At 45.9% G+C, this 15680-nt stretch overlaps 1 protein-coding gene and 1 pseudogene across 2 annotated transcripts in view; one reads left to right on the plus strand and one right to left on the minus strand.

The window, feature by feature from the left end:
- Positions 1–2356: 2356 nt before the first annotated feature.
- On the minus strand, positions 2357–2989 carry LOC309969389 (large ribosomal subunit protein uL5-like; annotated as a pseudogene). Its single transcript has one exon. The product of its transcript is annotated as a large ribosomal subunit protein uL5-like (transcript).
- Positions 2990–11876: 8887 nt separating this feature from the next.
- Positions 11877–15680, plus strand: part of BORCS5 (BLOC-1 related complex subunit 5) — a 98513-nt gene continuing 94709 nt past the window's right edge. The window contains exons 1-2 of the mRNA XM_082849575.1: positions 11877–11895; positions 14865–15008. Coding sequence (XP_082705701.1) covers position 11895; positions 14865–15008 — 145 coding nt within the window. The 5' untranslated portion in view covers positions 11877–11894. The remainder of the gene's footprint in view (positions 11896–14864; positions 15009–15680) is intronic.

The raw sequence follows: 15680 nt of genomic DNA on the forward strand, positions 1-15680 counted from the left end.
TGGAGGCAAAAACTGTAAAAACAGGTACAAAGTTTATTATTGGGGACACAGCACAACAAGTGGGAGAGCAGACAGAAACATTTGTTTAGTTGACGTAGAAGCAAGGCAGAGATGCACACCCGGAGAGAAAGGATGGAGGCGCCCTCCCTAGTGCGGAGGAGCACGAGAAAGAGGCTGTTAGGTCATTTATACAGGGCAGTTCTTCCAGGTCTTTGTTTACCTTTGGCCAATTATCTGGTTTATTTTCCGCCTGCCCTGCCCTAAGACCCTCCCCAACACGCATGCGCAACTTTTTCCAAGCTAGATTACAGCCCAGAGGCCTGTGGGACGGCCTTAGCATCACATATTATGGGGTGGCGCCCCCTCCTTTTTGACCCCCAAGGAGCCTTTCTGTGCATGTGCAATGTTTCCCTTGCCCCAAGGATGGGAGATGTATGACCTCTTGATCTTTTAACAGGGTTTAGTCCCACTCTGTCACTGCCATAAAAATGTCCAATGTCCGGTTATTTACTCTATTTCTGTTGCTGGTTTTTACATCGAGGTGCAGATCTCAAAATATAGACAGGAGTCCGGTTCATAAATATGCAGTCCTGGAGCCCATTTCTCTCTTGCTTCAGGAAATGTAAACAGGGGGTTGGTAATGAATGTCCAGCCTGGAGCCCATCTCCTTCTCACCCCAGGAAGTGTGAACAGGATGCCAGTTGTAAATGTCTAGCCTAGAGCCCATCTATCTCCTACCTCGGTGCCATGTCTCCAACAGCATTTGCTCATTTTTTCATTATTATTATATTTATTATGATGGTGATTTGTGATCAATGATCTTTGATGTTACTACTATGACTTGCTAAAGGTTAGGATGATAGCTAGCATTTTTTAGCAATATTTTAACATTAAGGTATGTACTTTGTTTTTTAGACATAATGCTATTGCACACTTAATAGACTACAGAACAGTGTAAGCATAACTTTTATATGCACTGGAAAACCAAAACATTTGTGTGACTTTATTGCAATATTTGCTTTATCTGGAACTGAACCCTGCTATCTCCCAGATATGCCTGTACAATGAAAACCCTGCCTCTCACCCCTGTGTCCCAATCTAGTTCTCCTCCCCAGAGGCAACCACTGATCACAGTTTCTTCACGTTCAAGAGTTTATAGTGTCTGGGCTTCCCTGGTGGCGCAGTGGTTAAGAATCCACCTGCCAATGCAGGGGACACGGGTTCGAGCCCTGGTCCGCGAAGATCCCACATGCCTCGGAGCAACTAAGCCCGTGAGCCACAACTACTGAGCCTGTGCTCTAGAGCCCACAAGCCACAGCTACTGAAGCCTGCGCACCTAGAACCTGTGCTCCACAACAAGAGAAGCCACCGCCACGAGCAGCCAGCGCACAGCAACAAAGAGTAGCCCCCGCTCGCCGCAACTAGAGAAAGCCCGCGTGCAGCAACAAAGTCCCAACACAGCCGAAAATAAATAAATAAAATTAAAAAAAAAAAGTTTACAGTGCCTTCTATCAGGGGCATAGTTAAGAGAATCCTATTTCAATCGTCCAAGGCATGGCGGGTCCTTAAATAGGTTGGCAATTCTTGAATTAAATGTGCAAGTTAAGACTCCAGGAAGGCATTGGGATTCTGCATGATTTATTTTTAATAGGTATGGGTAATAATGATGAAAACAATGGTGTCTATTATTAAAATTTTATCCCTGATATTTAGCATAGTACCTGGTATGTAATAGGTATATAGTAAATATTTAACAAAAATATATTTGTTGATGGCGTGGGTTTTACAAGTTTGTTTCTAAATTAGTGCTTGCTTCCCCCAGCCTCATATACAGGTGAACAAGTGCAACGTTACTAAGCCACTGACACAGCTTGCCAAGTGTTCTAACCTTTCACCGTATCTCTACCTTGGCCGGTGAGAAAGAGCTTTCAAGACTAAGGCACCATGCAGCTGTAGATTATTATTCTAGGCCTGAGAACCAACAGCTGTGGTTTTAGCCAGTAGCTACTGGAGGCATATGTTGCCAGAGATGCCTGTGAACAATGGTCCATTGTGTGAAACTAACTCTACTAGTTGTGTCCAGAGGATGACCTGCTCTTGAATTACAATAATGTTGTGAATATTTGTTTTGAAGAGTGACCAAAGTAAACTCCAGTGTGAATTCCCATTGGAGTAATTTTCCTGATGCAACCAGAGACTGAGGTGCTCAGTACATTTTATCTGTAGATGATATACACGAAGGTCCAGGGTATAGAGAGGTCACAATCTTTGAATCTCCTTTCATAGGTGGTCCATGCTAGGAGCTAAGTAGACCTCTCCCCACTTAGGAACTTCAGATTCAAGGTTTTGGTTTTTAGGTTGGTTTTGGTTTTTATTTTTTGGTGTTTTTTTGTTTGTCTGTTTTTTACATTTCACTGAAAACTTTTTATTGGACTTTTGGATTGAAACGGGAATTTATTTGCCAGGAAGGATGATCCCATCATACTTCTGCTGAAACCAGCACATGGCCTCCCCTTTGCTGATTAGGTGTTTGGCCCCAATGTAGCCTGTTCTGAGCTTCTTGTCTGTGATGCTGAAACCTACCCAGCACCACGTAGAAGTTTAGGCCGTAGATGCCAATGCTTGGGTCGTATTTGATCCCCAGATCGATGTGTTCTCGGATCCCCAAACCAAAGTTTCCATACCTGAGAAGTTACTTTTTCTTAATTCACACTGTCGCACCTTTAGACCTTTCTCCAGGATTTCTTCTGCGTTTGGCCTCACAAACTTTGCAGTGGACGGCAATCTTTTTTCATTTCTCCTGATGCCAAAGGATCTGACAGTGTATCTAGCTTTGGAGAACACAGGGGTCTGGCCTGTGAGCTGCTCCAGCACCTTGGCTGCCTCGTCAGTCTGTCTCCACTCTCCCCCCGACACAGATGTTGAGGCAGAGCTTGCAGATGCGAAGTCGCCTCATGGGCTTCTCCTTTTCACCTTGATCCTGAACCATGATGGGAAACAGGAAGAGAGCCAGATGCAAGGTTTTGATACAATGAACCTGGTTATGGTTGAAGTAATATATTTTTCAGTTATGACAGTGAACAGAGGACACTGATGAAAATAATGATTAAAGGAAAATTTTCGGGCTTCCCCGGTGGCGCAGTGGTTGAGAGTCCGCCTGCCGATGCAGGGGACACGAGTTTGTGCCCCGGTCCGGGAAGATCCCACATGCCGCGGAGCGGCTGGGCCCGTGAGCCATGGCCGCTGAGCCTGCGCGTCCGGAGCCTGTGCTCCACAACGGGAGAGGCCACAACAGTGAGAGGCCCGCGTACCGCAAAAACAAAAACAAAAAAAAAGAAAAAATTTCTATTTATATGAACTAGTAGTTTAAATTAGAAATTACATCCATTGTCCCCTTGTTGCCGAAGAGATTCTAAATCCTCTTCTAATACTTAGAAGTACCATTTATGTGGAGGCAGATTTTTTAAAGTATTTTATTCAGAAAGTATGCATTAAGCCTCTGCATGGGAAATTAAAGACTGATCAGACACGAATCTGTTATTGAACACAAGTTCACGTGCCCTACGCACAGTGAAGCCAAACAAACTAAAATGTCAAGAGTTTGGAGTTTGGAGCAGAGAAAGGTTTATTGCAAGGCCATGCTAGGAGAACGGGCGGCTAGTGCCCAAAAAACTCCGGAACTCCCCGAAGCGTTTCAGCAAAGCCTTTTTAAAGGCCAGGTGATGGAGCGTCCCAGCGGGTGGGATCAGCTCATGCATAATTCTCTGAGTGGTCGATGGTGAGGTAACAGGGCAGGTAACATTATCAATCCTTAGGTGCCAGAAGGTCTGGGGGCTACTTGCTTATTATCATCAGATAGTTAATTTCTTCCATGCGGTGGTGGTTTTTAGCCTCTGAAAAACTCATGAAATATGCGTGAGATACTGAGACCAGCTGGGACCAGGGAACCTTTGCTGCAGTGCTTGCACCTGGACAAACCTCTCCTCAAGCAACAAAATACAAAGAAACTATATGGGACTAAAAATAACTGCGTACATGAGTTGGGGCAAATTATAGACAAAAAGATACAAAAGACCAAAAAACTCAAAAGCCAGTTCTGAAGAGCCGGGATCCAAAAGCAGAGTGTTGGGAGAAAAGCAGGGTACTGAGCCTGCCCCCTGCACGCAACACCACCTAAGGGGTGAGCAAAACACCTGAGCCACCCCTCCGACCCCATATAAGGAAACAGCTTGTTCGCGCTCCCTCCTGCTGCAGCAGGGGCCCCAGTAAAGCCTTGCCTGAATTTCTTGTCTGGCCTCTAGTCAATTTCTACTGATTGGGGAAGGCCAAGAACCCTGGTCGGTATCAATACTATATCTGGGTACTCCAGAGAAGAGCTACAGCAGAGGATATGGTGGAGGGTCTGTCCTGGGAAGGCCCCATAGGGTCCTGCTTGGTTATAAATCTATCTTCAAGATGCTTATTGTTCAGTGGGAAAGACACACAGGTAAATCAATGATTGTGTAAAGACTACATGTTATAATAGAAGATGCTAACTAAGGAAGCTCACAAAGGGGACATCTAATCTGCACTTCTGGGAGGAGGTGCATAAGTTCAAATTTTTTTAAGACTTTATTTTTTTAGAGCACCTTTAGGTTCACAGCAAAATTGAGAAGGAGGTACAGAGATTTCCCATATGTCCCTGCCCCCACTCACACACAGCTTCCTCATCATCAACATCCCACATAAGAGAGGTATATTTGTTACAACTGATGAACCTATATTGACCCATCAAAATCACCCAAAGTCCGTAGTTGACCTTACATTCATTCTTAGTGTTGTGCATTCCATGGGCTTGGACAAATGCATAATGATATTATCCACCATTATAGTATCATACAGAGTGTTTTCACTGCCCTCCAATTCCTCTGTGTTCAGCCTAGGCCTCCCTCTCCCTTACCCCAAACCCTGGCAAACATGGGTCTTTTTACTATCTCCATAGTTTTGTCTTTTCCAGAACGTCATGTACTTGGAATCATACAGTACGCAGCCTTTTCAGATGGGCGTTTTTCACTTTGTAATATGCATTTGAGGTTCCTCCATGTCTTTTCATTTTCCATTGTCTGGTCCAGAGTTTGTTTATACATCCACCGAAGGATACTTTGGTGGCTTCCAAGTTTTGGCAGTTATGAATAAAACTGCTGTAAACACCTGTGTGCAGGGTTTTGTGTGGACATAAGTTTCCAACCATAAAATACATCTTGAAGGATGAAGTTCAGTTAACTAGATGGAGAGAGAAAAGCTGAATATTCCAGACAGAGAAAACAGGACTTTGCAGGGAATTTCATCCTGACTGGCATGAACTTTGCCTGTATAAAAAGGGATAGGGACTTCCCTGGCAGTCAGTGGTTAAGAATCAGCGCTTCCACTGCAGGGTTGCGGGTTTAATCCTTGGTCTGGGAACTAAGATCCTGAATGCCATGCGGTGCAGCCAAAAAAAAAAAGGGGGGGGGAGGTAGAGAGAGGCTGGGGTCAGAGCAAGAATGTTCTCATATGCTAAATTTTAAACTTTATCTTGAAGCCATGGGGAATTATTGAAGGTTTTTAGCAGGGCAGTGAAAGGTTCAGAGACCTGATTAATATTCTAGAAAATTCTCCGTGCCAGCCACATGAAGGATGCACTGAAGGAGGTGAGGCCAGAGGCTTCTGTTCTCCAAGGAATGAGAGAAGTGAGGAGGCCCTGAACTGTGCACGGAGACAAGAGAGAAATTAAGGAGAGAGGCTCTCCAGACGTGGTGGTGGGTTGGATATGGTGGTGAGGCTAACCACGTTTCTGGCTTGGGAGACCAGGTGGATGGGGTGCCCGGTAAAATAAAGACACAGGAGGAGGAGCTAGTCTGGAGTAGACAGAGGCATAATGAGTTTTAGAAAACTTGAATCCTGGTTTTACCACTTATTAGCTGTGTGATCAGGAGTAAACCCCTTAACCTCTATGTAAAATTAGGAAAGTGTTATCGACTTTGTAGGCAGGTCATACAGGGACAGTATATATGAAAGTGCTTTATAAACATGAAAAGGCTATTTAATTCTTACTTACTGTGTATATAAGCCACATAGGTTGCTATTCATGTGGAAGTGATTTTAGGGGTGCTACGGGCATCAATCTCAAATGTATCCTACCTCTAAAGCCCCTCCAGCGGTGCCCCGAAAGGCTGGGGAAGCTGGGTCCTCACCCCACTCCTTCTTTCTAGCAAGGGGAACTCTTTCTTTTTAATTAACTTTTATTGGAATATAGTTGATTTACAATGTTGTGTTAGTTTCTGCTGTACAGCAAAGTGAATCAGTTATACATATTCATATATCCACTCTTTTTTAGATTCTTTTCCCCTATAGGCCATTAAAGAGTATTGAGTAGAGTTCCCTGGGCTATACAGTAGGTCCTCATTAGCTATCTATTTTATATATAATAGTGTGTATATGTCAATCCCAATCTCCCAATCTATCCCTTCCCCCCTTTCCCCTTGGTAACCATAAGTTTATTTTCTACATCTGTGACTCTATTTCTGTTTTGTAAATCAGTTCATTTGTATCATTGCAAGGGGAATTCTTTCTTGCTGGCAAGTTCCCTCTTTGTCCTGAGTAGTGCTGGCTGGTGGGGGTGGGACAGTGTGGACAAAATGAAGCTACCTTCCTTCTCCGGCAGAATCCTTGTGTTATAAACGCCCATTTAGGGACTTCCCGGGCAGTCCAGTGGTCAAGGCTCCGAGCTTCCACTGCAGGGGACACAGGTTTGATCCCTGGTTGGGGAACTAAGATCCTGCAACCTGCGGCCAGAAAAAAAAAAAGTCCATTTAATTTTCTTGCCACCAGACTGTAAGCTTCCTAAGGATAGGGAGACTGAGTCTTGCTGGATCTTCCTTCCCTAGTGTCTAGCAAGTGCCTGGCAAATTATAGGCTCCCAATAAATTCTGAGTCAATGAATGAAGGCATTTTATCTTCCAATATCCTTTTTCTGAGTAACAGCTTTATTGAGATATAGTTCACATACTATACAATTCGCCTAAAGTGTGCAATTCAGTGATTTTTAATATATTCACAGAGTTGTGCAACCATGATCACAATACATTTTAGCTTTCTTTTCTTTTCTTTTCTTTTTTTTCCTTTGGCTGCACCACGGGTCATGTGGGATCTTAGTTCCCTGACCAGGGATCGAACCCGTGCCTCCTGCCGTGGAAGAACGGAGTCCTAACTACTGGACCACCAGGGAATTCCCACCACAATAAATTTTAGAACATTTTCAACACTCCCAGAAAGAAATCCCCACACCCATTAACAGTCACTCCCCATATCGCCTCCGCACCCGCCCTCCTTTTCAGCCTTAGACAACCACTTACTTATTTTTGTCTCTATAGTGCCCCTTGTGGACATTTCATGTAAATGGCATCTACAATCCGTGGTCTTTTGTGATGGGCTTGTTTCACATAACATAACGTTTTCAAGGTTTATCCATGTTGCAGCATGTATTCGTACTTCATTCCCCTTTTTTCCCCCTGCCAAATAATACCCTACGATACAGATATACCACGTTTTATTTATCCATTCATTGAAAACAAATGGCAACATAGGAAGCCCCAGCCTCTGTCCCCCCACAAAGATGAACAGTTAGACAGCTATCTACAAACAAAAACAGGTCTGGGAGAGCTCTGGAGTCCACTTAAGAAACTACAGCAACCCAGCAGAACAAAAACTTGAGAATAACTACACAAGGAAAGAAGGAAGGTAGCTTCGTTTTGCCCACATCATCCCATCCCCCTAGCCAGCACTGCTCAGCACCAAGAGGGAATTTGCCAGCAAGAAAGAGTTCCCCTTGCTAGAAAGAAGGATCGGGGTGAGGACCCAGCTTCCCCATCCTTTCAGGGCACCGCACGATGGTCCACGTTTGGTTTCACCCCACCCAGACCAGCAAAGCTAAGACGTATAGAGATGACTAGGAACAAGGAAGAAAAGCAGGAACTTCTAAGAGCAGTTATGCAGCAGAAGAGATCACGGTTCCAGTGACCTGCTCTGCAAACAAACCCAGCAGCTTTCACCACTGAAGAAACCAATGACCAGCACAGCTACCTCAGACCCCGCCCCCCATAGATTTCACCCTACAGGTATTCACGCCCACTGATGGCAGCCGCCTGTGTCCCTCTCTGCTCCCTCCCCTGCCCCTATCCTCCCCTGGAGTCTGGAACAACGCTGGCAGCCAGCCCAGGCCTCTGTGGTTGCATGAATGCAAGATGCCAGTCTGGACCCTCTGGTTGAACTCCGCCATCATGTGCACCATCTGGGCTAGCCCTTCCAGCTGCAACCTTGCATGCTAACCACCTGATGCCCGTCACTGGCCTCCACCGCAGTGCACGTGCCTGGGGCAAATGGTGCAGCCACAGAAGGGCGTGCCAACAGCTAGGTCCCCCGCAGCTGCCTGTGGGCCCAGATCAGGCCCTTCTGTCACTGGCCTGTACCACTGCGCTCACCTGCAGCCAGTCCCTCCAGATGTGCACCTGCATGCCCCTGGCCAGACCCCTGTCACTGGCCTCCACTGCCATGCACCCACGGTGAGACCTGGCAGCTAAAGGAGGGCTAGCCAACAGCCAGGACCCCTGCAGGTGCCAATGAGCATTTGGTTGGCACTGACCCTTTCTGCCTGCCCAGTCCCCCACTGCTATGTGTGTGTTGGCAACCAGCTCCTGCTTCTCTACAGGCACCTGCAGCTGCACCCCTGCAGCTGAGTGTGTGCATCACTACTGCATCAGCAACCACTGCTACCTGTTTGGTCTCTAGCCACTGGATCTGGAGGGGCTGCTGAGGACCCCAACAGCCCTTAGAGCCACTGTAAACACACTGAAGTGCTTGCCAAGGGCCACAGTTGTTGACACTGTGGATTCCAATGGCCTGAGTTAAAAGATATCATGTAACCCTGAACCCTGTGCCACCACATACCCCTGCACTTGGCGTCCTGCACCACTAGACTTGGAGTCACAGCATGTTCCAGCACGTCCCCACCTGCAAGTGAAAATCTTCCTTTACCAAAGTCAGCTCATAAAGCCTGGAGGAGGTGACTGCTTCTTCAAATGAGCAGACACTTATGCAAGGTTACAGAGATCATGAAGAATCAGGGAACCATGAGTCCACCAAAGGAATATAGTAAGCCTCCAGTAACTGGGCCCAAAGAAATGGAGATCCAAGAACTGCCCGATAAAGAATTCAAAATAATTGTTCTAAAGATGTTCAGAGAGCTAGACAAGAACACAAACAATCTAGCGCTATCAGGAAAACAATACAAGAACAAAATGAGTTCGATGAAGAGACAGAACACATAAAAAAAGAGCCAAACAATAATTTTGAAGCAGAATATGACTGAACTGAAGAATTCAACAGGGAGCTTCAATGGCAGGTTTGACCAAGCAGAAGGAATCAGTGATCTAGAAGGCCACTAGATCAATTGAAATTACCCAAACAGAGGAGCAAAAAAAAAAAAGAATGAAGAGGACTTCCCTGGTAGTGCAATGGTTAAGAATCCTCCTGCCAATGCAGGGGACACGGGTTCGAACCCTGGTCCAGGAAGATCCCACATGCCAGGGAGCAACGAAGCCTGTGAGCCACAACTACTGAGCCTGCGCTCTAGAGCCTGAAAGCCACAACTACTGAAGCCTGCGTGCCTAGAGCCCGTGCTCCACAACAAGAGAAGTTACTGCAATGAGAAGCCCGCGCACCACAATGAAGAGTAGCCCCCACTCGCTGCAACTGGAGAAAGCCTGTGCCCAGCAACAAAGACCCAATACAGCCAAAAATAAATTAATTAATTAATTAAAAAAAAAAGAAAAGAAAAGGAATGAAGAAAACCTATGGGACTTATAGGACACCACAAGGGAGACGATGTACGTATCACTGGAGTCTCAGAAGAAGAGCAAGAGATAGGGTAAAAAGCTTATTTAAAGAAATTATAGCTGAGAACTTTCCAAACCTGGGGAGAGACTTGGACATACAACTTCATGAAGCTAATAGCTCACCCCAAAATCTCAATCCAAAACGTTCTTTTCCAAGACAAATTATAAAATTGTCTAAAATCAGAAACAAAGAGTGAATTTTAAAAGCATAAAGAAAAACAAAATCTCTCATACATAGAGTTGTCAGCAGATTTCTCAGCAGAGACCTTGCTGGCCAGTAGAGAATGGGGTGATATAGTTATCTATTCATCAGTTGATGGACGGAATAATCCTTTTAGAATGAAACGTTTATCCTAAGGGAAGCATAAAAACCACCATCACATCAGTACAGATTAGGGTATGGAACACAAGATAAATATACTTTGGTGTGGAAGAGAGGGAACAAGAGTCAGAATATGACTTACTCTCCCCACTTTTACTTCTTCTCTCACCCATCCCCAAAGAGGGAATGTCTTGAGAGAGAGCCCCAAGAGGGAGTGGGCACATTGCTTAGTAAGGCCTTCCCAGGCCCATCAGCCTGGTGGTTTATGTAAACTTCAAGACTATAGTCTTTTAGAGACTCTTTTGATCTCTCAGGCAGTTTTTAGTTCTATCTTCACATTCCCACAAAATACTGAATTTACATTCATTTGCACTTTTCTCAAGGTACAGTGGGCCCTCCATACCCAAGTGTTCCTACCCTTTGAAATCGGAGAGGCCAACTGTAAGGGATTTGAGGATCCATGGATTTTGGCTGGAGGTCCTGGAACCAATCCCCCGTGGATACCCAGGGACTGCAGATACCCAGGGACGACTGTATTGTAATGGTGAGCAGAGGAAAGAGCATGAGATTTGTAACCAGAGAGTCCTAAATCCTACTTTCACCACTTACCTAACCATGAGGAAGTTACCTGTTTATGGGCGTCAGGGTTGTTGTGAAAATCAAATGAGTGAAAACAGGAGAAATGTGTGTGATATGGTAGAGTGGAAGGGACTTGAAAATCATTTCATCAATTTGACACTCTCAGGGCATTTGCTGGAAATTTCGTGAAACAAACAATATAAAATGAGTTGCAAAGTTCTGAGAACCCCAGAGCCACCCAACTCCTTGGTGGGAATGCATTGTTAGGTGTAAGTCCTTGACCTGCCAAAGCTGGAAGTTTCTGTATTGCGTTAACTGTAGTACTTCTTTCTTGCCTTTGCTCGTTTCAGAATGCCTCGCGGATAATTGTCAAGGTGGCCAGAAAGTGACTAGACTTGGGGCATCCACTTTCCTTTGAAGATGCACAAACGCCCTAACACATGAATCAGCATTTTCTACTCATTTTTCTCTCATTTCCAGCTCATTCTTTCACCATCTAGTATTCTTTGTACGGTCTTCCACTGCCAAACTTCCAGCTTTGGGAACTGAAACAGGAGCTTGGCATCCAGGCAGTTGTGGATTCCAATCCTAAATCTATCTAGCACCTCTCTTTCCCCATCTGTAAAACAGGGTTAAATTTTTTGCAATATATTACAAATATCGTATCATTATGTTGTACACCTGAAACTCATACAATATTATGTCAATTTAAAAAACCCAAAAATAAATACCAAAAAAACCACACACAAAAACAAAACAAACTCCCCAAAAGCCTATTAATAAAGTTTTAACGATGGGGATAAAGTGCCTAGTGTGTGGATGATACTTAAAGGTGACGCGCAACATTACAACAGGAAACGGGTAACCCTTTGGGGCGGTTCTGGCGTTGAGGTGATCGGGCCCTTTAAGGCTGCGCCCCGGGAGTCGCCGGCGCGAGTTTCCCCGCCCTCCCTCGGGCCCGGGGCGGTGGCAGGGTGGGGATGGGGGGGGTGGGCCTTCTAACCCGGAACTGACGGCTGCGCGTTGCCGGCGCTGCCAATCCGCGTCCGAGAAGGAACGAGCGTGAGGCGCCCGAACAAGCGAGTGAGTGAAAGCGGTGCCGCCCGCAGGCTGCAGGCGCGGCGGGTGCCCGGCGTTTCCCCGCCTCCCTGGCTTGGGTTTCCCTAAATAAGGCAGGCGTGCAGTGTATAGCTCCGCCGCACCTCTTTGCACGTCCTTCCCCGAATAGGGCCTCCCCGTCCCCCGCTGCCCGCGCCCCCGCCTGGGCTGGGCGCGCCATCCCCACAGCGTAGCCTGTGTAGCCTCCGCATCCCGGTCCCCGGCCCCTTCCCTGTCGCACCGCCGCCCGAGCGGTCGCCACCCGTTCCGCCGTTCCTCCGCTGCCACCGCTGCCAGCACCATGGGCAGTGAGCAGAGCTCCGAGGCCGAGAGCCGACCCAACGATCTGAACTCCTCAGGTCGGTGCCCTGATCTCCACCCTTCTCCAGCCAGCCCTGTTTGCTTGCGGGGCGGGCTGCCTTCCAGCCTGCTGGGGACTGGGACCGGCGGACAGGAACGCGCAGAAAGCCCTCACCATGCTTTTTTCTTAAAAAAGAAAAAGAAAAAAAAATTACCATCTGCCCTATCCTTGATTGCCCTGATGGAAGCCGGTACCTGTGATTGCAAGCTAAGCCAGCGTGGGCGCCCGAGCCCATTATTTCAGAACAGCTGTTCCTCTCAGCTGCAGCCTACTCTTTGAAGGAGGACCTAATTAATATTGGGCTTTAGTATTCATGACTGATAGAGAGATTTGGGTCTCGCAATGGATGGGTCATAGGACCTGAAAGAACAGATTCTTTCTTAAAAATGGGTTCTAGAGATTCTTTTTCAGAAGGGATGTGTGGCAGGTGAACAATCGCTGTGAACCGTTGGGTGAGAGCGAGTCCAGAAACTGCATCTTCCCGTCGGAAGGTGTCTCGGCTCCCTTTCTAATATAGAAGTTGGCTAGGAAGGCAGGATCTGGTGTTTTTCCCTATTCTTCCCCCGCCCACGTTGTTTAGATTTCTCTCCGAGTTTGATATAGGAATGGGAGGGTTATTGTTCCTGTGGTATAATGAGCACTCAGAACAGCTGATGCTTAATTGAGGCTCATTTGCTCCTTTTTGTTGTTGTTACCCACCAACCTCTAGGACCACTGGGACTGTCCCAGATAAGCTCTGGAGTTGCTAATCCAAATTGGCTTATATCTGGGGCCTAAAAAGAGCCCTGGTCATGGACTGCTCTGATCTTGGTAGGATATGTGGTTCAGAAATGTGGAAGCTAGCAGATCTATGGGTATTCCACACTGAAAGGTAACCTTCAAAGCTAGTTCAGTCTACCATTCTGGGGGCTAGATTGAGATATCCTTTAACGGTGAGCAGCATCTACTGCTACGTTCATTCTTATTTATTTGAAAGATCCAGAATGTAGTATCTGTTGTAACAAATATAGTAATAATTGTTACCCCTTACCTTCTTGCCTCTGTGTCGGGCCAGAAGCATATTTTGTGAGAAGCGTGTCATTTTTTTTTTGTTTTTTGTTTGTTTGTTTGTTTTTGCGGTACACGGGCCTCTCACCGCTGCGGCCTCTCCCGCCGCGGAGCACAGGCTCTGGACGTGCAGGCCCAGCGGCCACGGCCCATGGGCCCAGCCGCTCCGCGGCACGCGGGATCCTCCCGGACCGGGGCACGAACCCGCGTCCCCCGCATCGGCAGGCGGACTCCCAGCCACTGCGCCACCAGGGAAGCCCGCGTGTCATCTTTTTAATAGGCTTGCTCACCTACTAACCAACAGCATGGGCTCTAACCAGTACTAGAGCATACTAACCAATACTACTGAATAGCATAGGTTAGAATTTACCTGGTTTCCTGTGCTAAGTGCTTCACATGTGTTCATGTTTAATCCTCACAGTAGCCCCATTTTACAGACAAGTAGTAGAGAGTAGCTAGAATCTAGTAAACTCTGTTTTCCTCTGGTATCTGGGGAAGGAGGAATCCCTGAATTTGTATTAGGAAAGATTTCGGGCTTGGGATTTGTAAAACATTAGGTAAATTACCAAAAGAGGCGAAGAGAGACTTCTTGAAGAGCAATGAACGTAGCTGAGATTCTAAGAGTGAAGGCCAAGCCTTAAGAGACATTAGCCTCCAGGAGGCAGGGCAGTTCTGTGGCATACCTGGATCAACCTTTGAGACGTGATTATGATGAGCCTGCAAATACTACCTTCTCGAGTGTAAAACAATAAAGATTCCCTCTTGCCCCAACCAGAAGCTGTTTGGGAGCAGAGGATGTCTTGGTCTGGGGAGTCCTCGATAGTTTGAATCGCTTCCTTCTAAATGGACTACATTCTCCTGGGTACCTGAAATTGACCTGCCTCTTGAGCGGTCCTTCAAGTTTCTTTATTTTGCCTCAGCCTACAGTGGACCTGCCGGTTCTTTCTGCCCTGTGACTTTAAGGGTGAGGGGGCTCGTGCCATCATCTTGTGTTAAGAACCAGGATTATTTTTCCTGTGATTAGGATCTATTCATCATGCTGGGCTTGCTGTGATAGGGTGGCTACACAGCTTTGCAACCCCAGCAAAACTGGGATGGGTCATGTACACCAACAATCCGTTTACCTCCCGTTCCCTTCTTAACTCTGTTTCTAGCACTGGTGACTTTGGGCAAGCCACAGCTAAATTTTGTATGCTTATTTCCTCATTGGGAAATAGGGACAAACGTCAGGAGGATCAAAGAAGTAAAAATTAAAAACAATCTGGTTATTATTTTGTGTTTTGAATAATAAAATTTTAATTACACAAGCAGCCTCATAGATGGTATATGGTCCTATAAAGTTTGAAGGTTTTCTTTTTAATACCGTGGGAAATAGAAGTCCTCTGTAATTCATCTCCCCTACCCAGCCCCCACTGCAGGATAACTGCGGTTAGCATCTTTTGTGTAAAAATTATCCTTTTTAATGACTACAGTGAAAAAACAGCTTTGGTGAGATGGAGGTCGCTAAATAAGATGCAGTTCCTGAGCGGTGTAACTTTATTTTCAGTGGCGCCTTCTCCAGCTAAGCATAGAGCCAAGATGGATGATATTGTGGTTGTAGCTCAGGGCTCCCAGGCCTCACGGAATGTCAGCAATGATCCCGATGTCATCAAGTTGCAAGAGATTCCAACCTTCCAGCCACTTTTGAAAGGTAAGGGCTTGCATTTCTTAAAAAAAATTTATTGAAGTATAGTTGATTTACAATATTGTGTTAGTTTCAGGTGTACAGCAAAGTGATTTGGTTTTATATATATGTGTGTATACACACACACACACACACACACACACACACACACACATATTCTTTTTCAGATTCTTTTCCATTAGAGGTTATTACAAGACATTGACTATAGTAGCATCTATACTGCCTATACTGACATCTATAGGCAGATCTTCCAGACAGAAAATCATTAAGGCAACAGAGATCCTAAATGACACAATAGAACAGTTGGACTTAATTGATACAGGACACTACATCCAAAAAAAAAGAATATACATTCTTTTCAAGTGCACACAGAACATTCTCTAGGATAGACCACATACTAGGACCCAAGCAAGCCTCAATACATTTAAGAGGATAGAAATTATTTCCAGGGACTGCATTTTATCTTATCTGGACTTGCTGGAAAGGTGTGCATAGCCCACCATTCTCCCCTGATATCTCTGTGCCTTATGCATCTCCTTTAGGTCTTTGCTTAAGTGGCATTTTCTTGGTGAAGCCTTCCTTGACTGCTGTATTTAGAATTGCAGCCCTTTTCCCTGCCTGTTTTTCTCTGGAGTACATAATCACCCTTGACTTACTGCATAGTTTACTTATTTGTTC

Source organism: Leucopleurus acutus (genome assembly GCF_964270905.1).
Source record: "Leucopleurus acutus genome assembly, chromosome: 11".
NCBI classification, from domain to species: Eukaryota; Metazoa; Chordata; class Mammalia; order Artiodactyla; family Delphinidae; genus Leucopleurus; species Leucopleurus acutus.